The following is a 22,664-nucleotide window of genomic DNA, read 5'->3' as shown; positions in this document are numbered from 1 at the left end:
TCTCCTGAAGTTCCAAATCTAATCACTGTCTGAACATGAATCTGCCCTTTGGAGCTGACAAAACTCCCTCTGCTCAGGGAGGAGTCCACGTTACCTCTTTTTAGAATTCTTTTCTCCCCGCGAGTGTGTGTGTGTTGTTTCAGGGAGCGGCTCCCTTCCCACCTCACTCGTTGGTTTGCTCACTCCCTTATGGGATGAATCAATGCTTCCAGAAACCCAGGGGCTTCTGAGGGACCGCGGGAGCAATTACTTCCAAATGAACTCGTGCGTCTTAGCAGGGAGCGTGCAGACCACACCCCAGGTAAAAGGAAGGCTTTCCTTCCTGCTCTCAAGAACTTTGAAAGGCTGTGCACTCTGGTGTTTGCTGCAGGAGGGTTTGTGAGAGAGATGCCCGGGTGTAGATAAATTTGACTATGTCAAAAGGAAATGTTTTAGGCAGTTAGTGGAAAGGATGAGCAGATAGAGCAAAGCTGCTTGCTGGCAACCGAAGAAGATGCTGAGGATGGTCCTTGGTGCAGTGTGAGCGCTGACACCCTGTCTTTGCTCTTCTCAACAAGAGGCTAGTGGCCATCTGTGAGTGTGGGTGTCAAGATCAGAAGAAGAGAACGTTTAGGGAAAGAGAAGGAAGGAAGGCATTGCTACTGGAAGCTGAGCAAAGAAATAGTCAGCCTGCATAGCATGAAGCAAACAGTTTCTTAAATTATTAGTCGGCTGGCCAGTGAGAAGGTGACCATTTCAGAGTTTCAAGTGCTTGAAACCATATTTAGGGAAAGCTTTTCATCCTTTCAGCTCTAATTTCTATTATTAAACGAGTTTCCCAAGGATAAGAACTGAGATGTGTTTTTAAACAACGCTGACAAAGGAAAGTGTTAATTGGCATTTAACCAGTGCAGTGATATTAACATGCATCTGTTTCTGCTTTGTGTGGAAAATGATTTTTCATCACCATAGCGATTCATTTCTGGGCTCTTTGGAACTTGGCCACGGTATGCAGTAAACAGCAAAATTTTTCTTTTTCTTTCCTGAATAAGGGATTCAGCAGTCAACCAGCCTGTTGTATAGAGTAGCTAGTGTAATTTCAAATCCTTTCCAACTAAATTCTGTGCAAAAACTCTGTGCATCCTTGGTAGGAATAAGAAGATGGTACGGAAATGTGATTGAAAAAAGCCACATGCCAACATTGTACTCCCAGCTTAAAAGCAAATACCAAACCATTGCCCCTTTTTGAGGTCGATCTGAGGTTAAATGTGTGGACAGGAATTTATCTGTGCTCTTCTGACAGTAACCTAGGAAGATGAATAAGCCTTTAGTACTATTGGATTTTCCATTTTTAATGTTATTCTTGATGATATTATGTATTGGTTCAACTAAAAATTCTCAAAAAATGTTCTCTTTACCTGGTGAAAAAATTTTATGTAGGCTAGGGCTATTTGTAGGAAAATACAGCAATAAAGTAGATGGAAACAATTTTACTTATTTTCAGTTGCTTTCATTGTCAACATATGGTTACTTTTAGAAATTCCTTTGAGGTCATCATTCTAAAAGCACACCTTATTCATCGAAGCATTCATGTTTATTGTACTACGTTTCCATTTTATTCACTAAAATTGTAGCTATTAACCTTTAAAAAGTCAATAGTTTATGATGCATCAGTAGTGACGTTCTATTTGTATTTTGGGAACTTATGTAGCAAGGCTTTGGGTGAAGTAAATTTTTGTCATTGTATGTGCTTTAGAAAGTAAAACCACTTATTGTTAATAAAGGTGATACATATTTTGTAACCACAGGGAAGTGAATTGAAGTCTTTCATACATTAGTGTTTAAATTTCATCTAGATAGAACCTAAAGTAGACCTGTAATCATTCTGTGGGGAGATGAGAACAGGCCTACAGAGCCTGAGGACAAAGTCAGTTTCACCTCTTATTTGACTCTTAAAGGACTGTCTTTATTTCTTACCCAAATGAAATTCTGTGATAAATTATCTGAGCTACCCTCAGTGATTTCCTTGCTAAAGCCTCTCTCCATCTATCATGATATTGATGAGATTAGTCATGTAAAGAAAGCTTCCTAGAAAAAAAATCCCTCTGGGAAGTGTCTTGTATTGTGTATCACTGATAAAGGCTACTGGACTCCCTGAATCTCATGAGGGATCTCATGTCTCTTCCTACAAAGGAAAGCATTGCTTTATTATTTTTTAGGTGATAAGCTACAAACCGGGAACTGTGACCTGACTGCCATGGGGGAATAATGACAATTATTTTTAAAGGCAGAAAATAATAGTGAAAAATGAAAGTCGGCTCAGAAGGATTTGCTGTGTAATTTTCACGCCCTAAGGAATACGCTTTGTTTCTAGAAGGCAGAGCTGTCTTACTTTTCTGGTTTGCTGTTCAGTCGCTTAATTGTGTCCGACTCTTTGTGACCCCATGGACTGCAGCATGCCAGGCTGCCCTGTTCTTCACTATCTCCCGAAGTTTGCTCAAACTCATGTTCATTGAGTCAGTGATGCCTTCCAACCATCTCATTCTCTGTCACCCCCTTCTTTTGCCCTCAATCTTTCCCAGCATCAGGGTCTTTTCCAGTGAATTGGCTCTTTGCATCAGGTGCTTCAGCTTCATCATCAGTCCTTCCAGTGAATATTCAGGGTTAGTTTCCTTTAGGATGGACTGGTTGGATCTCCTTGCAGTCCAAGGGACTCTCAAGAGTCTTCTCCAGCACCACAGTTTGAAAGCATCGATTCTTTGGCGCTCAGCTTTCTTTGTGGTCCAACTTTCACATCCACTGGAAAAACCATAGATGTGGCTATATGGACCTTTGTGGGTAATGTGATGTCTCTGCTTTTTAATACACTGTCTAGGTTTGTCATAGCTTTTCTTCCAAGGAGCAAGCGTCTTTTAATTTCATGGCTGCAGTCACTGTCTGCAGTGATTTTGGAGCCCAGGAAAATGGTTACCAGAAAGTTATATCCTGCAATAAGTGGTCCAGAGTTAGTTCGTTAGACCATCTATAACTTGGTGAAATCTCCTGCAAGGATATCTAGTTCTCTTTGTTTTATTTGTGTTCGCACACAGAAAATCTGATTAACAGTCTGCTGTCCCGAGTGTCAGCTGTTCCTGGTGGCACTTGAGCCTTGCCTCATGCACTGTTACCATACTGCCTGCTCCAGCCCAGCCTTGCAGTCCCAGTGTGGCTTTTGTTGTCACGACTACAGTCTTGTCGGCATTCTTGTCTCCCAGTTCCTTGACCTTCACAGGCTCAGTGCCCTTCCTGTTTTTCCATCTCAAATACTCAGGCTCAACTCCATTGATTGGTTATTTTCTGATGATAAGCTACAACCTGGGAATTGTGACCTGACTGCTATGGAGGAATAATGACAATTATTTTGAAAGGCAGAAAATAATGTTGAAAAATGATAGTTGGCTCAGAAGGGTTGGTCTGTGTATTTTTTATTCCTTAAGGAATATGCATTGTTTCTAAAAACCCTAATCCTAACTGTACCTGGTTGTAAGCCTAGAACTATTATGCTAGACTTAATACTACTGAATCTCAAACTCTCTCTCGCATCCTATCTTGTGACACCACACCATTCTCCCAAACACCTACCATGCTTTCAAATCTGATTTCTCAGCCGTAGAGCCTGCTAGTCTCTTAGTGTGAGGTCCCCCTTCTTCCCTGTCTACTCCCTGGCTGACCTTTTGCTTTGCTTTCATCGGTACCCTCAATTTCCTGACACACACAACATTCTTCTGCCAGAACCACCTCTGAACATCAGTTCTATAAATGCTGCAATTCACTTTCTCTGTTCCTGTGATAGGCAGTTGAGCATCCCTGGAGAGATTATCCAACAGCCAAGCAAATTGCTTTCACGACAAATTCTTGGATTTACATTTGGGCTGGACTCTCACAATAGCCTGTTGATCCTTTTATTATTTATGGTCTGGTCTCTTTCTTATTGCTGTCAATGATGTTCCAGGCTTATTTTTCTCTTAAAATCCACTGTCACCTTTACGAGTTCTTCTTCAGCTACTGCACCACATAATGGCAGAGCCTGGATGCTTCAACCTTGGACCTCTTTTTTCCTGTTTGTGCCTGAATCCCTGGTGATCTCATTTGGTCTCATGGTTTTCAAAGCCATGTATAGGTTAACAACCCTAATCATTTTATCTCCAGCACAGACTCTCCTCTGAACTTTTCTCCTATCCCCACATTTCCTCTTGGATGTATTTTTTTGTCATATCAAATTTGATCTTTATTCTCAAACCAGTTCCACCTCTTATTTTCCTCACTTCTATGAAGCATATCGCATTATCTTTCAGTTATTCAGGTCAAAAACTTTGTATGTCTTGACTCTTGTCTGCCTCTTGCATCTCACATCTAATTTTTCAGCAAATTCTAAGTTTTTCCTTTAAATTATAGCCAACCCAAGTTTTACCTATCATTTTTTCTCCTGTGGATTATTATACTAGTCTTCATAGCACTTAGCTCAATTGAAAATTTCTACCTTTTTCTTATTTATTTTGCTTCCTGTCTCCCTCCCACTAGAATGGGTAGAGGTTTTGTTCATATTGCCAAGCCCTAAAATAAAGCCTAGCACCTGGTGGGCATTTAATAAATCTTGTTAAGTAAATGAAAGTATTATAGAAGGCAATGTAATCAAGTGAGGTTTGGTTTTAGTAGGAGTGGAGTAGAAGGACTGATGGTCCCATAAAAGGACAAAGATGTAGGTGGGTGACTAGAAGCTGTGATGAGGGGTCTGGAGGTTCTCTTCTGTTTGCTTCAATTATCTCAGTGAAATGGGAAACAGAGTTTTTAGCTCAGAGTGAGAATGGGGAAGAGGCTGCAGGTGTTTGCAGAAAGCAGAGAAGATGCGAGCTTTCTATGTGTGTGGGAGAGTAAATGGGCTCTGAATCTATCAATGTATAGTATGATTCCACATAATATCTGGTATCTGTTTTTCTCTTACAGATAGAGAAAAGCAGGGCAGGAATAGAGACGCAGGTGTAGAGAACAGACATATGCATATGGGGGGCAGAGTTGGGTGAGATGAATTGGGAGATTAGGATCGTCATATATACACTGTGTACATGTGTGCTCAGTCGTGTCCGACTCTTTGTGACCCCGTGGATTGTAGCCCGCTAGGCTCCTCTGTTCAAGGGATTTTCCAGGCAAGAATACTGGAGTGGGTTGCTATTTCCTCCAGCGGATCTTCCTGACCCAGGGATCAAACCCATGTCTCCTGCATCTCCTGCATTGGCAGTTGGATTTTTTACCACCGAGACACCTGGGAAGCCTGCATATATACACTACGCTGGGTAACATAGATAGCTAGTGGGAACGTGCTATAGAGCATAGGAAGCTCAGCTGGGTGCTCTGTGATGACCTAGAGGAGTGGGATCGTGGGTGGAGTGTGAAGGCGGTCAGAGAGGGAGCGGACATATGTATGCATGTAGCTGATTCACTTTGTTGTGCAGTAGAAATGGACAGAACATTGTAAAGTGATCATAGTCTAATAAAGAATATAGTATGATTATAGAGTAGTGTGGAAGGACCTACGTGAGGCTCAGAGCCATGAATCTTGAGTGAAACCAGCAAGCATGGTCCTGTAACTTTTTCCCCAGCTGCATTTACCTCTGTGGTGCCAGAGTAGAGTTGGTAGGGGTTAGATTCAGTGAGTACCATGATTTACCCAAAGGGGATGATGACATGAGAGAAGGCAAGACATTGGAGGGGTGTCCACAGGAGTAGTTGTATCAGACATTGAAACTGGCTAAAAAAGGGAGTCTGGGAAAACTTACTGCTGGGAGGATCGGTAGACTTCCGTTTTGATGGGTTCCCAGAAATGCTGGAGTTAGAGAACCAGAGGAATGATGCGGAAAGAAAAGAAGTGTTGGTCAGAGAAGGAAAACACTCCAAAATTATGGAAGGGTTGTGGCTATTGGTTGTTGCCAGGGATGTGAAGGGCCAAGAAGAGTAGAGGTCAGTGACATATGCTACTAGAAAAATTACCAGTGAGATATAGTGTTAGAAGGAGTGGAATTAACACTAGAACTAAATCTTCAAAGAAAGAAGGGGTTGACTTGGTTGTGGGCAGAAGACTGTGACAAGGAGAGGTAGGTAGTGAAGGGCGTTAACTGGTGCGTGGCAGGAGCTTGGAACTTGGAGGTTTGTAGGGGTGAGGGAGGAAGAGAATGGTCTGGAAGCTGTAAGAGAACAAGGAGGCCACTTACCCTACTTCTAGACCTAGCGTGAGAGCAAGCAGTCACTGAGAACTTCCTGGGAAGCAGAGTGGTTAGAGCTGCAACAGGCGAAGAGGAGGTTCAGGATATGCGGGGCTGTGTGACGACTGCCTGAATTCCAGACAGTGGAGGATGAGAAGTTGCCAAGAGCTGGATAAGTGTGTGTTTCTGAAACTCTGCCTCTGTACACTGGTGCCAAACAGAAATGTAGAGACAGGGCTTTGGATGAAGGAGAAAGAATAGCTTTTATGCTTCGTCAGGCAAAGGGGGCCACAGTGGGCCAGTGCCCGCACAGTTGTGCGTCCCTCCCTGGAGAGGGTCACGAGGAGTCAGTGTTCAAGGAGCAGGGCATGGCCAGCTCCTGGACATTCTTCTGATCGGTTGGTGGTGAGGTAATTTTGGAGTCCACATCATTAACCTTCTGGTTCCAACCGGTCTGTGGTCTATGTGCTTGTAGGCAGCATACAATTAACTTCTACCACCTGGTGAGGGTTTCAGTATCTGCAAAACAGCTCAAAGAACATGGCTCAGAATATTATCTATAGTCCTTGAGGAAGAACTAAATGTCTTTGACTTTGTTTATTGGCTAAGCTATTATTATTTTGTCTTGCTTGACTGTTTTCCTTTTGTCTGCATTTTCTAGTTTCTCTGATTAAATTTATTCTTTGACTAGTTTTTCTACAGACAAAAGGCAGGTGGAGGGCATGAGTGGGGGGGGGGGGTCTATTCTGGGAAGGCCTCAGAGGATTGTGCTCTGTTATAAGAAAGGAGCAAAACTAGGGGTGTACCTGGCACACAGGGATACAGGGATGGCTGGGTTTCTTGAGGGGCTGATGTGATCGGGGTTAAAGGGCATGTTGAGATAAGGCATACAGTGGTGGCATGGCTAGAAGGGAGAGGAGCATGGGAGGGCCTGCTGGGACCATTGCATTTCTTATGACGAGCAGGGAGGGGGCAACATGGTAGTGTCCACCTTGACTAGATGGGGCTGACTGCATCACAAATGTGGTTTAGATGCAAAATGAGTCCTGTCATTTTCCAACTTCTCCCAGTGCCCCACAGTGGGATCTTTTCTGTATCTTCATTTTCTCTGTTCACAGAGGAGGCTATATTCTTTCTGTTGTTTACTTTTATTTATTTATATTTTGGCCTTACTGTGAGGCATGTGGGATCTTAATTGATCTTCCAGGAATTGAACCTGTGTCCCCTGCAATGGAAGGGTGGAGTCTTAACATTTGGGCCATCAGGGAAGTCTCTGTTGCTTTGGTTTTTCCCCCAAGTCTACAGACGTCTTCATGTCTGTCCCATAATAGACCAACAGAAGCATCCCTTTGACCAGACTTCCCTCTCTAACTTCTCTCTATTTCTCTTCCTACATCCCACTTCTTCAAAGAGAGATCTCCAGTACCATCTTCTCTTGCCATCTTTCCATTCACTCCTCCATCTGTCACTCGTGGATTTCTGTCTTGATCACCAGGCTTGGGTCTTTTAAGACCAGCATCACCCATCTGACATTGTGACGTGATGATGTCATTCCCAATCACTTGGTTCTCATTGTAATTAGGGCAAAGCCCAGGCTTGATCCACACACACTGTTGTTTTCCATGCCTCCACTTATCTGGTTTCCTCAGCATGGGAGAGCCTTCTCTTCCTCTCCGCCAGGACTTCAGCTCCAGGTGCTACCTTTTATGGAGCTTCCCAGGCTGGGCAGGCACCCAACCATCATTGCTTTTCCCTTCCTATGCTGTGCGTACCATTCTCCTACTTTGAGACCTGTTGACTGTTCCCTGTTTGCTGTTGTAGCTCTAGCTCCTGAGTGCCTGCCACATGGCAAATACTTAACAAAATAATTCTTGAATGAATAAAGAATGAATGAAAGAGGAGGTATATCCTTGAGAAGAGGCATTGGTATATTGATAGCCAGGAAAGTACATTTTCAATTTTCCCTTCACATTTTAGCCTTCTCATTAATGATGTATGTCCAAAGTTTCACACACGGTTGGTGATTATGAGTCAACTTGAACCTGCTAACTCAGGGTTAAACGGGTGAAAGTCCGTGACCTCTGTGAGGTCATCACAAACACAGCATCTGGTCTGTGTTGAAACTGACATTCCTCCCTGTTAACATGTAGCATTCCAGCAGCTCAACTTGTCAACCTACTCTTCTGTTGCCGTGTCCTACAGTAAGATCTTCCTGGGGTTGTTTTTCCTTTCACTGAAAAATATTTTCATAAAAAAAAATTGATCAGATACATGATGAATAGTTTAATAGCTGTTCTCTTTGGCAACCATACACATGATCAAAGGACGGTAGGCAGTTTATAAAAATAAACAAGATAAATATCATAATATGTAGAGAGTAAAGTCAAGATAAACCTTTGATAAGGCTGAAAGTCTAATTTATTACATGTCTCATAGGTCTCTTCTGGTGATTCTGAAGCTAAACCTCTGATCTTCACATTTGTCCCCACTGTCAGAAGACTGCCAACCCACTCCCAGTTGGGTGACACCTCTAAATACATTGTTAAAATTCCTGAGGAACCAAGTGATAAGACTCCAGAAACTGTAAATAGGGTAGGATTATTTTTATTATTTTTATGTCAAGTAATTAACATTAAAGTATCCATAATAATGACATGAAAAGCTGTATGAATGTTTGTTTTCTCTACTTAAAGTGAGATAACTGGGAAATCTAAAAGTGGCTAAAAATATAATTATGTAATAGGTACTTCAGTGTTATCAAATCTCAGGTTTTCTACAAGTTGTTCTTAACCCTTTTGATTTGACACGCTGTTTTTTGATGTTCACATGATACACTGTGCCTCCTGGCACCTCCCATCCCAGATGTATCTTAAAATAAAATAAAAAAACCAAAATTTTTTGCAAAGTTTGAATTTATCTTTAAAGGCTATTAGATAAAGAGTGAGGTGCTATTTTATGTGTAGTAGATTAACAATGTTAAAAATATAATATTCGATGTTTAGGGCACTTGTAGACCTATTGGCGTGCTCACACTTTGCTGCTAGTTTTGTGAATTTGTACAATTTTGGTTGCAAAACCCTTATCCACATCATATAACTTTTCATAACCTTTTAATTATCTAACTGTAAATGTATACCAGAGAAATAGTACAGAAGAAAAAAAATATTATGTAGGAAAATAATTAGGGAAAAATGAAAAGAGCCTAATATCTAACAATCAGAGAAAATCAAAGCATCTGATAGCATCACCTTGACAAAGTTATAATTATAATGATTATTTAATTTTATGGAACATGTTAATCTTATCATGTTAAATGATACAATAGATTATAAAATTGTATTTATACCCAATTATACTTATCTAAAGTGAGACCAAGGCTGAAAGTGATGTTAAACAAAAAACTAAAAATTGCTTGTGTGAAAATAATGATTTTTGGGTAAAAACTTTTTCTCTTTAATATGTATTTTAATACTGTCCTCTTATAAAAAAAAATGTTACTGGGTGAATTTTTTGGTATTTTGAGGCCAACTTTGTAGGAAATAAAATTATCTGATTCTCCTTGTCTATATGAAAACATCTTATCTAGTAAGCAGTGATATATCCATGAACCTGGGACTTATTTCAAAAACTATGGTGAGAACGAATTATTTTAGAGAAATTCTGAAAGCTACATAAGACACTTCTGGGAATTTTCTCTCTAACAGTACTCAAGCACATACAATATATTCAAGGGATCCTTTGTGATTAGGTGCTCTGAGCTACTGGGACTATAGACATATGAATCAATCTTGGCTGCAGATCTCCAAAGCTTCCTAAGCTAATGATATTCATCTGCATATGGCAATGGTACCTACACAACCACATCTTTAACAGAGTAAACATTCTTCTTCCTTTTTAAAAAATGGTTCAATAGTATAATACAGCAGGGTAAATAATCCTTCTTTCTTTGTATATTTAAAAACTACTTACTTGAACACATGCTGTGTCCTTGGTGCTGTGGATTCTGGATGAATAAAGTCAACTCATAAGTTATTTGTTATTGGAAAGACAGACAATGAAAATAGTAAAAAGCATATAATAAAACCTCGGGTGGTAAGAGATGCTGTAAAAAATACATCAGAATAAACAAATAGAGAATGTTGGACTGTGGGAGCAGGGAGTTATTGTAGACCATTAATAACATTTTCAAAAATGAGTTCAGTTTCGCCAGCTCTTTAGTTATTCTGTTCTCTTTCCATCATAAGCAATCTGTCTTTGAATCCTTCAATTTTTAATTTAAGCTTCCTTCTAATTTGGGCTTTGTTACTATATGTGATATGTTAGTCGCTCAGTCATGTCCAACCCTTTGCAACCTCATGGACTGTAGCCTACCAGGCTCCTCTGTCCATGGAATTCTCCAGGCAAGAATACTGGAGTGGGTTGCCCTTCCCTTCTCCAGAGGCTCTTCCTGACCTAGGGATTGAATCCGGGTCTCCTGCATTGCAGGCAGATTCTTTACCATCTGAGACACAAGGGCTCTTGTTACTACATAGTGTTGTAAATTTATATGTGAAATGACCACTCTTAGAAGAATCCAAATCAGAGGCAAAATATGTTGATTATGTCATCATCAGCTGAAAAGTGTGGTCTGGTGGTATGAATTTGACTCCTAGTTCATCAATGATTTGATTATTGTATCTTCACTCACATATAACATAATACATACTGGCAAACATTAAATTGATGACCATAGTTGACATTTAGTTTATTTTAGCTTATTTAGTATCTTTATCTTTCTATTTTGAAATAATGCTATACTTAGAGAAATGTTGCAAAAAAAAAATAGTGGCTCATTGATAAGGAATCCTCCTGCCAAGCAAGAGATGAGGGTTTGATCCTTGGGTCAGGAGGATCCCCTGGAAAAGGAAATGGCAACCCATCCCAGTATCCTTGCCTGGGAAATCCCATGGACAGAGGAGCCTGACAGGCTACAGTTCATGTGGTTGTAAAGAGTTGGACACAAGTTAGCGACTAACAACAACAACAACAATGCTTATCAAAACCGAGGGAATTAGTACTGGGTCTTTTAAACACAGTCTTGGTTCACATTGCTGCTACCATTTTAGAAGAAAGATGCTTTGGAGCATGAGAAAACTATCTAATTCCTGGTCTTGTAAACCTCCTATGTGTTCATAGAAAACTGAATGGGAAAATATTTAGGATTATAAATCAAAAATGAAATAACAGTAGAAAACATTTTATACTAAAAATATCTTATCTTTTTGATGTCCTATTCATGAGTTCTTCCGATAGGCTTGGATTATTTTGTCTGAATATCCACATTTTGTTCCAATTTTACTTTTCTTCTCAGAGTTTGAGAGGAGTGCATATTATTTTAGAAACTTTCAGTGGGATTTCATTTCCTACCCCCAGCTTATGCAGGATATACAAGTTTTGCTTTACTATTAACTAAGCCCATGACTGACCAGGTCTCATTTGTTTTGTGAATGTCTTTACAGAAAACATTGCCCTCATCCTCTCTTTCTAAAAAGTCATATCAAAATTTATTTGAAAGCATTTGTTTGTTGACATTAATTCTGAGTCCTAAATTACTTGGGTTTGGACCACGACATACAAGTGAGTTATTAAAAGTAAGCCATTAACTTCAACCCAAACTCTCCTATGCCAACTTGATTTGGGGATCTATTTGTAAAACCTTTTGTCCTTGAGGAATATAAGCAGGTTAAGTGTTTAAGAGTACAGAAAAGAAGCATTTATCAAAGCAACATCAACTCTTTTATGTTTCTCCATTTATTGCAGTTTGATTCCCATGAGTACTTGACCTTGAATGTTGGGAGCCAACAAGAGAGAGGACGGGGAACGCTGACCTGCTCTTCAGAGGTCAAGGAAAAGGCTTCCCAAGGAAGGGAATTTAAAGAGAAGAAACCTCAAGGAATGCAGCAAAGTGACCTCTTCAAAGCGGAATATGTCTTTATTGTGGACTCTGAGGGGGAGGAGGAAGCCCCGGGCAGAAAAGGTGACCAGGGACCCCCGGTGGGGACAGGCCCCCCGGCTGCTCGGCCCGCGTCTCTCGCCATCTCCTCCAGTCTGACCTCCAATGTGGTGCGTCCCAAAACTCGAGGGGCGGACCTCCAGGCCCCGTTGCATCCTGAACGGCCTCAGGCGATGGCTCCTCAGCAAAGACATGGGCAGGTAGGCTTTTCTTCTTGTCAGTAAGAAAAAAATGTTTCATATTCCTCGTCTGCAAAAGCCTTCTGTTTACTGAAGGCACGGAGGCATACAAAACTCTCAAGGAAAAAAAACATTAAAAAACTAAAATCCCAAGATCACAAATCATCACAGTGTAAATGAAGATAATAAATTCATAAGGATTATATAACTTATACTGTGAATTGGTGGAAGAGAACATGTAAAATTCTTAGCTGGGGTGGATTTGGGTGAATATTAACTTTTCCTTTTGAAAATGCTCAAATAAGGTCACTAGAGGGAATTTCTTACAGTGCTTGTTGGGCTGGGTGCATCAAAAAGCACGTTTTAAAGATGAGATGTGACATGACATGTAGCTATCAGCTAGATAGGACATCTAGACACGTGACTTTTAAACTAGTGAAAGAGGAGTAAAAGGATACACTGGGAATGAGAGTATGTAAGGAAAATCGTTTCCTCCTCTGCATCTTAAGGGAAATACCGACTGTGTTCCTGGAGACCACCGCAAGCAGGGCTGGCCTCAGCGATCTGGAAGAAGGCAGGCAGTTCAGTCGCTCAGTCGTGTCCGACTCTTTGCAACCCCCATGGACTACAGCACGCCAGGCCTCCCTGTCCATCACCAACTCCCGGAGTTTACTCAAACTCAAGTCCATAGAGTCGGTGATGCCATCCAACCATCTCATCCTCTTCCATCCCCTTCTCCTCCTGCCCCCAATCCCTCCCAGCATCAGGGTCTTTTCCAATGAGTCAACTCTTCGCATCAGGTGGCCAAAGTATTGGAGTTTCAGCTTCAGCATCAGTCCTTCCAATGAACACCCAGGACTGATCTCCTTTAGGATGGACTGCTTTGATCTCCTCGCAGTCCAAGGGACTCTCAAGAATCTTCTCCAACACCATAGTTCAAAAGGATCAATTCTTCGGCTCTCAGCTTTCTTTATAGTCCAGTTCTCACATCCATACATGACTACTGGAAAAACCATAGCCTTGACTAGACAGACCTTGGTTGGCAAAGTAATGTCTCTGCTTTTTAATATGCTGTCTAGCTTGGTTGTAGCTTTTCTTCCAAGCAGTAAGTGTCTTTTAATTTCATGGCTGCAATCACCATCTGCAGTGATTTTGGAGCCCAGAAAAATAAAGTCTGACACTGTTTCCACTGTTTCGCCATCTATCTCCCTTGAAGTGATGGGACCAGACGCCATGATCTTAGTTTTCTGAATGTTGAGCTTTAAGCCAACTTTTTCACTCTCCTCTTTCACTTTTGTCAAGAGGCTTTTTAGTTCCTCTTCACTTTCTGCCATAAGGGTGGTGTCATCTGCATATCTGAGGTTATTGATATTTCTCCTGGCAATCTTGTGCTTGTGATTTCAGCTTGTGCTCCATCCAGCCTGGCATTTCACATGGTGTATTCTTCATATATAAGTTAAATAAACAGGGTGACAATATACAGCCTTGTATATTCCCAAGGAATATACTCTTTTCCTGATTTTGAACCAGTCTGTTGTTCCATGTCCAGTTCTAACTGTTGCTTCTTGACCTTCATGCAGATTTCTCAGGAGGGAGGTCAGGTGGTGTGGTATTCCCATCTCTTTAAGAATTTCCCACAGTTTGATCCCACCACAAAATTTAGCAGCAAGACTGAATGGTTCCTTTAAAGTGGAGAGTCTTTGATATAGTAGGAGACCCATTATCTGTGATGGCCGGAAAGAAGGAGGTGGAAGGGGGAATTTTGAAGGGAAAACCAAAACAGAATGACTGGCTATTTGTTGTCAGGAAGTTATCAGAAGACTGACAAAGCAGAGAATGTCAGGAATGCAGAGGCTGGCTTGGCTTTGGGAGTGAGAAATGAATCGATGAAGAACTCTCTGTAACAATGACCATGAGTCAGCATCACAGTGTCCTGTTTAGAGTCTTCTAAGCCAGGTATTTGCAAGCTTCCCAAAGTAGCTGGGAGGACATGTTTATTGGTGAGTTGGCCTTTTGGTACTCCTGGGACCTCTGCAAAACCGCAGGGCAGGCATTTTTTTAAATTTCTGGTGCCACATCTTTGTTTTCGCAGCCTTCATTGACTTCCTGATGATGTATTTATGTCACTTAAAGCATTCAGGATCCTCATAGCACCTTTGGTTGATAAAAGATTCTCACTGTCGTACCACTATCCAGTCTATTGGACTAAAACATTTATTTCCTCTTGAACTTCATTCTTAGCTAGTTATTGGAAAAATTCTAATGATCTAATTAAACATATTCTCAGTAAGTAGTGATAGGCTGAAACATTTCTTTCTTGCCTCAGGAAAGATGATGAAAGAAGCATGTTGATGTAGAAGCGTCCATAGTCAGTGGAGGGTAGTTTAATGTGGACTTTTGAAGAACACGTAAACATGATGATACCAAATATAAATAAGGAAAAACATTCTTAATGAAGCAATGTTTTGATTTTTAATTTATCCTTTTCCTCAACTACTGTATATCTACTGCTGAGCTGGTCATTTATTTTGCTTTTGTTACCTAATATACAGAGGGCAAACTAGAGACAAAAACATACATTTTTAAGGGGACCAAAATAATAGGTTAGTTAAAAGTAGATTACAGTTATCAAAGCTCCAAATGAAAAGGCATAGCTCAAACTAATTTGCTAGTGGTGGCTGAGTATTATGATTACTACAGATGGAGGAATCCTGGGTCCTAAAGTGTTTAGTGAATAGCTATTGTCTTGGATTCCATTTCCTATCATAATCCATTGGAGTGGTGAAGAGTAGATTATCATGAAATAAAAATACGATGACTGTTACTGACAAATATAAACCAAACAGAAGTGGCCAGAGTATCAAAGAAGGCACTCTGAGAAGCTGAATGTAGCCAGTGTGGTTAGTGGTAATTGCTCAACTGTGTTCAGCTCTTTGCGACCCCATGGACTATAGCCCATCAGGCTTCTCTGTCCATGGAGTTTTCCAAGCAAGAATACTGGAAGGAATTGCCATTCCTTTCCAGGGAATCTCCCTGACCTAGGGATTGAACCCAGGTCTCCTTCATTGCAGGCAGATTCTTTACTATCTGAGCTCCCAGAGAAGCCAGTGTAGCCAGCGGTGGTTTAGTCATTCAGTTGTGTCCACTCTCACGACCCCATGGACTGTAGCCAGGCTCCTCTGTCCATGGGGACTCTCCAGGCAGGAATACTGGAGTGGGTTGCCATGCCCTTCTCCAGGGGATCCTCCCGACCCAGGAATCAAACCCGGGTCTCCTGCATTGAGGCAGGTTCTTTTTTTTTTTTTTTTTTTTCGAGGCAGATTCTTTACCGACTGAGCTCTGAGGGAAGCCCAGTGTAGCCAGTAGTTGAAGCTTAATGCAAAAAGCCTAAAGATTATCCCATGGTTGGATTACCTGATGCCAACAACATCAGTTTTTCAATCAGAGAGGCATTGATTAAGTGTATTTCTGGTCTGCCTGGTGAAACTGAATCCATGTATGGTATAATTTATGAAGTTATTCCTAAAAATATGTACTTAATGCCTAGTCTGGCCTTTAACCTTTCTATTACCTAGCCCTGATGTGATTTTCTACCCACATCTAGTGCTTTTATTCTTCAGCACTCCTGAACCGTCATCACAGAACACGCATCACACCCTTGCATCCCTGACCCTTGACCCTCCTGTGTGTGATGCTTCTCTCGTCCCAGCCCATCCTCATGTAACCTCGGCTACCTGAAATCATAAGCCCCGCCCAAGCAGCACCTTTTCCAAGAGGCATTCCCTTTGAAGAGGATTTAGTTTCTTCCCTACATCTTTGTAGTTTTCCTTGTAGTTTGTAGTATTTTTAGAAAATCTCCAATATATTTCCTTTTCTCCTGATTCTAATAATGGATCTTATCTTTCTCAATAGACTGAGAACAATTTGAAGTCAAGGGAAGGTCTGTCTCTTGTTCGCTTCTGTATCTGTAGCACTTTCTGGAGTGTCTTGCATATACATGAGGTTCAAATGGTGTATAAAAAACAGAAATATTTCAAAGTTCATATCTTTGAGGTGCTTGTTCAGATATTAACTCCTTTATGAAGCCCGCTTTGGTTCCTTCAGTGAAAGCAAACGCTCCTTCAAGATAATTCTAGTAGCTTTTTCTGTACATCTTCTATAACAATGATTCTATTGCAATGTGTATGTAACTATTTAGGTTCATGCCTTATCTTGCCTAGCAGATTGTAAAGTGTTTAAAAGGAACGTTCACCTTGAATCCATTTTTATTAAGCACTTTGTTCCCTACAGTGCCTACTATATCACCTTGAACATAGTGTAAATATTGGGTTGAGTGTATTTTGTGTTCCAAATATTTCTGCTGAAGTGGCATGTTTAGGTAAAAGTACTTTATGTCATCCATTCATCTGTCGATGGGCATCTAGGTTGCTTCCAAGTTCTAGCTATTGTAAATAGTGCTGCAGTGAACAATGGGATACATGTGTCTTTCTCAATTTTGGTTTCTTCAGGGTATATGCCTAGGAGTGGGATTGCTGGGTCATATGGTGGTTTTATGCCTAGTTTTTGAAGGAAGTGGTACATATACACAGTGGAATATTACTCAGCCATAAAAGGAACACGTTTGAGTCAGTTTTGGTGAGGTGGATGAACCTAGAACCTATTATATAGAGTGAAGTGAGTCAGAAAGAGAAAGATAAATGTCGTATTCTAACATACCTATATGGAATCTAGAAAAGTGGCTCTGAAGAATTCATTTACAGGGCAGCAATGGAGAAAGACACATAGAAAATAGACTTATGGACTTGGGGAGAGGGGAGGAGAGGGTGAGATGTATGGAAAGAGTAACATGGAAACTTACATTCACTTCAGTTCAGTTCAGTCGCTCAGTCGTGTCCGACTCTTTGCGACCCCATGAATCGCAGCACGCCAGGCCTCCCTGTCCATCACCAACTCCTGGAGTTTACTCAGACTCATGTCCATCCAGTCGGTGATGCCATCCAGCCTTCTCATCCTCTGTCGTCCCCTTCTCCTCCTGCCCACAGTCCCTCCCAGCATCAGGGTCTCCCCATTACCGTATAAAATAGATAGCCAATGGGAATTTGCTGTATGTATTGCTGTATGGCTCAGGAAATCAAGGGCTTCCCTGGTGGCTCAGCTGGTAGAGAATCTGCCTGCAATGAGGGAGACCTGGGTTCAATCCCTGGGTTGGGAAGATCCCCTGCAGAAGGGAAAGGCTACCCACTGCAGTATTTTGGCCTGGAGAATTCCATGGACTGTATAGTCCGTGGGGTTGCAAAGAGTCGGACACGACTGAGCGACTTTCACTTTCACTTTCAGGAAACTCAAACAGGGGCTCTGTATCAACCTAGAAGGGTAGGATGGGGAGGGCGATGGGAGGGAGTTTCAAAAGGGAGAGGATATATGTGTACCTACGGCTGATTCGTGTTGAGGTTTGACGGAAAACAACAGAATTCTGTAAATCAATTATCCTTCAATAAAAAATAAATTTAAAAAGTACACTATGTTAAAAATCATTAAAGACTGTAATTTTAAAGCATTAAGTCAAAAGTAACAAAGTTATACCTGCAGTTGAATCAAAATCCTCTTAAATAAAATTCAGAATGATTTTGAAAGTTAATTTCTTGAATGTTGGTGTAGACTTCTAAGAATGTCTTATTCAGGTATGAGTTCAGTTCAGTCGCTCAGTCGTGTCCGACTCTTGCATTAGACTTAAAGGAGAGGTGAATATGGATACATGAAAACAAAGTGATTTATCTGAAAATCCTATGATAAAGTCTGGAGCAAAGACAGTGACCATGGGAACAAAAAGAGGGACTTTGTGGCATAGAATGAACTGAATTTGTTCCTTGACAATACATGGAGAAAAATAAACAATGAATGAAATTTGTAACCAAGGAAATTGAATGAATGCCGGCATTAATGAGAAAAGAATAACAGGTCTTGGGAGGGGATAGGAAGAGATGAGACATCTGATGTTGAATCTGAGATGCCTGATGGTGCAGCATGATGCTATCTAGAAAGAGGCTGGGAATACTAATATGAATCTGGACATAGGAGGAAGATGGGAGACTGGAGGTATTTGCTACATAAGTTGAAGCTATGAGAATGGAATTGCTTAGTCATGGAAAGAATGCAGTACAGGAAGACACAGGATACAAGAAAGGATACAATAAAATATAACGAACCTGTGAAAGATGAGAAGCAAAGAAAGAGGCTGAGAGGGAACCAAAAAAGTTGGAGAAGGGGGTTTCATGCAGGGAAAGCTAAAGAGACTTTCAACAAAAAAATTATAAGCAAGGCCAAGAGAGCAAAATACGCAAACATGAATTAATCAGTAATTTTAAGGTATCTCAATAATGTTTTCTTTATTAAGCTCAAGTGAATCTGGCATCAATTACATCCATTTGGGAACACAAAATACCAACCCGTGAAAGAACATTCTGGCAGCATGACATGTTTTCAGCACGAACATGGAATTATCACACAGGAAACACATTGTTCTCTGACTCTGATGTCAGGAGACCACCTGAAGCAGGCAGCTTTCCTCGCCAACTCTGTACTTTCATATTTTCTAGCTGCTTGCCAGATTTTCTTATTTGCAGCAGCAAGTAATTCTGCCAAGTGGGACAATCAGGTTAATATTTGCTCCTGATTGATTTAGAGAAGATTAGAAGCTAAGAGGTCAAGAGTGCGAGATCAAAGGGAAGGGAGAGGTTAGAAGGCCTTTTGCGGATAGAACTGGAGGTGAAGCCCTAGGGGCCCCCATGGGAAGGTGTGGCCCCTGCAAGGAAAGGAGGGGCTTTCTCTTCTTTGACTGTTACTAAAACTAGAAGATTTGTGGGGATGGAGGCAGGCATGTGGGGGTCTGACCTGGCCACTGTCTCAATCTGGAGTATGGGAACCTTCTGCTCCCCCAGGAGCAAGCCTAGAGCCTCGTCCTGGTTACCTGTTTGGACACACACCTCCTCTAGGAGTGCAATGAGGTTGTCCAGCATCTGACCAGCACTTCTCTGAAGGGCTGCCTGATGCCTTCCACTCAAATACTATTCTAGAACATGGTTTATGAAAAAACATATAACACACAATAGAAAATATTATAAATATAATGCAAGTCAAATAAAATACAGAACAAAGCCAAATAAAGTAGGGCCCTCCAAGTCCATTAAATATAGACATTAGGAAGTCATTGGATGACCTTGATGGGAGCAGTGAGGGTGGGATGATGGGCAAAAATCAAGCTGAAGATAAGTGGTGAGGAAAGGGGGGTCATGCTTTGGAGAGATGGTATGAAAAAGCAGAAATGAGACTGGCAACTTATAGTCATGCCCATCTGGGTAGTGACTTGAAATTGTAAACATTAGCATCCTCCTTTGAAGAATGAAGTGATTCTATCAACCTTCCTTGTGAGGACTGAATGCAATCATCTATATAGGCTAGAATAGTTCCTAGCCCATGGTACATTCTCAGGAATGACTCACTGTGTTAAAAAAGTTAGAAATAGTATCATGTTCGGGGGCATAGGGTAAAGAACATGGGTGGAGGTACATTTTTTATATATTGGTTGAAACACTGTTTCGATGTCAGAATTTAAGAAAGGACAGGAAACATAAGATCGGAAGAACTAATGGTGGTCAAATAGAGGAGGTTCTTATAACAAATTCTGGGAAATTTGGACATTGGCACACATATTCTTATAATTAGACTGGATTTTAGGGGTCTGTGGAAAAGAGATACTGGAAAATCATTTGGATAGGCATTATACATAGAGACCTTTTTTGTAGTCCTCGGCCTTTATTTTACGCTGAAATACCCTGTCCAAACCAGCACATTATATCAGAATAGCCTTTCTATGTCTCTCTTACCCCAGTAAGAGAGACAAAATAGTACCCTCTTACCCCTGTGAAGACAAAATATCTTCTCACTTTCTTATCCCTACCACCTAACCCCTATGCCTGGGACACCATAGGTGCTTAGAAAGTGATGAATGAATGAATGAATGACCCTCCTTCTCCCATGACCCTGCTCTCTGGCCTTCCTAAACCCACTGGACATTTATTTCCTCATTCCTGAATGAAGGTAACATGCCAGGCACTAGACACTAGGGAAGCAACCTTAAAAAAAAAAAAAGTACCTGCCTTCAAGGGGCTTGGAAAACAGATGCAACCTGAAAATGATGACAGTGAAAGGTGATATGTTCAAGGAACAGTGACGCATCTAGAGCGAGGACGCCGAGGGAGGACTACCGGGAAGCATTCACATTTGTCTGCGTTGAAATGTGAAAGATGAGTCACAGTATTCTTGGCCGACCACCAGGGCCTGGGCATTCCAGGCAGTGGGAACAGCCAGGGAAGTCTGACACACGAGAGGGTAGAAATAGAAGGAGCTAAGAGCTCATCAAATATCCTAGGAAATACACTAGGAGAGTGATGAAATACAGACTAGAGATAAACAGTTTTGAAAAGGAGGACAAGATTGGAAGCCAGATTCTGTAGAGAAAGCAGAAGAGATAAGGGATTCAAGTGACTGGAGCTTAAGGAAAAAATAAACCATTGTAAACATTGCTGATGGCAGATTCTGTGGAAGAGCATGGGGTAAAAGCTGTTAAGAATCAGGGGAAAAGGATTCCTTTTCTATTGTTGCATAACAGATTATCATAAATTTAGTGGTTTTAAAAAAACACCCACTTATTTTCTCCAGATTTTTGTAGATCTGAGGTCTGGGCACAGCTGAGCTGGGCCTTACAAGTTTGAAACCAAGATGTCAAGTTCATCTCATCTTCAGGCTTTTCTAGGGAAGGGTCTGCCTCTAAAGTCCCCCGTGTTGTTGGCAGAATTCATTCCTTTGAGAATGTAGAATTCATGGCAGCTTGCTTCATAAAGCTAGCAATAGAGAGAGTTTGTTACTTTGATTGCTAACTCTTGGAACCTCTTTTAAAAGGCTCACTTGATTAGTATTACCAAGTCCAAGCTCATACTACTTGCAGTATGTCAGGTCAATAAATTGAGAGAAGAGTTATTGGGACATGAACTAGTAACTTTATTCAGAAAGCTAGCAGACTAAGGGTCATGGTGAAGAGTTCTGACAAAACATGGTCCACTTTAGAAAGGAATGGCAAACCGTTTCAGTATTATTGCCTTGAGAATGCCATGGACAGTATGAAAAGGCAAAAAGGTATGACACTGAAAGATGAACTCCCCAGGTCAGTAGGTGCCCAGTATGCTACTGGAGGAGAGGGGAGAAGCAACTGCAGAAAGAATGATGAGATGGAGCCAAAGTGAAAACAACACCCAGTTGTGGATGTGACTGGTGATGGAAGTGAAGTCCGATGCTGTAAAGAACAACCTGGAGTGTTATGTCCATGAAGCAAGGTAAATTGGAAGTGGTCAAACAGGAGATGGCAAGAGTGCTTATCAGCATTTTAGGTATCCGTGAACCAAAATGGACTGGGATGGACGAATTTAATTCAGATGACCGTTATATCTGCTACTGCAGGCAAGAATCCCTTAGAAGAAATGGAGTAGCCCTCATAGTCAACAAAAGAGTCTGAAATGCAGTACCTGGGTGCAATCTCAAAAACAGCAGAATGATCTGTGTTCATTTCCAAGGCAAACCATTTAATATCACAGTAATCCAAATCTAATCCCTGATCAGTAATGCTGAAGAAGCTGAAGTTGAACAGTTCTATGAAGTCCTACAAGACCTTCTAGAACTAACATCAAAAACAAACAAACAAAAAAAAGATGTCCTTTTCATCATAGGGGCCTGGAATACAAAAATAGGAAGTCAAGAGATATCTGGAGTAACAGGAAAGATTGGTCTTGGAGTACAAAATGAAGCAGGGCGAAGGCTAACAGAGTTTTTCCAACAGAATGCACTGGTCATAGCAAACACCCTCTTCCAGCAACACAAGATATGATTCTACACATGGACATCACCAGACAGTCAATACCAAAATCAGATTGATTATATTCTTTGCAGCCAAAGATGGAAGAGCTCTATACAGTCAGCAAAAGTAAGACTGGGAGCTGCCTGTGGCTCAGATCATGAACTCCTTATTGCCAAATCCAGACTTAGATTGAAGAAAGTTCAGGTATGACCTAAATCAAACCCCCTACGATTATACAGTGGAAGTGACAAATAGATTCAAGGGATTAGATCTGATAGACAGAGTGCCTGAAGAGCTATGGATGGAGGTTCGTAACACTGTGATCAAAACCATCCCCAAGAGGAAGAAATACAAAAAAGGCAAAATGGCTG

The 22,664-nt window shown here is 41.1% G+C and overlaps 1 protein-coding gene across 1 annotated transcript in view; it reads left to right on the top strand.

The window, feature by feature from the left end:
* Positions 1–22,664, top strand: part of MLIP (muscular LMNA interacting protein) — a 275,449-nt gene that overhangs the window by 119,649 nt on the left and 133,136 nt on the right. The window contains exons 2-3 of the mRNA XM_061146051.1: positions 8,652–8,807; positions 12,015–12,407. Coding sequence (XP_061002034.1) covers positions 8,652–8,807; positions 12,015–12,407 — 549 coding nt within the window. The remainder of the gene's footprint in view (positions 1–8,651; positions 8,808–12,014; positions 12,408–22,664) is intronic.

This window comes from Dama dama, chromosome 7 (assembly GCF_033118175.1).
Source record: "Dama dama isolate Ldn47 chromosome 7, ASM3311817v1, whole genome shotgun sequence".
NCBI lineage: Eukaryota > Metazoa > Chordata > Mammalia > Artiodactyla > Cervidae > Dama > Dama dama.
The sequence above is the reverse complement of the archived record's forward strand: the minus strand, read 5'-3'. Positions and strand labels throughout refer to the sequence as shown.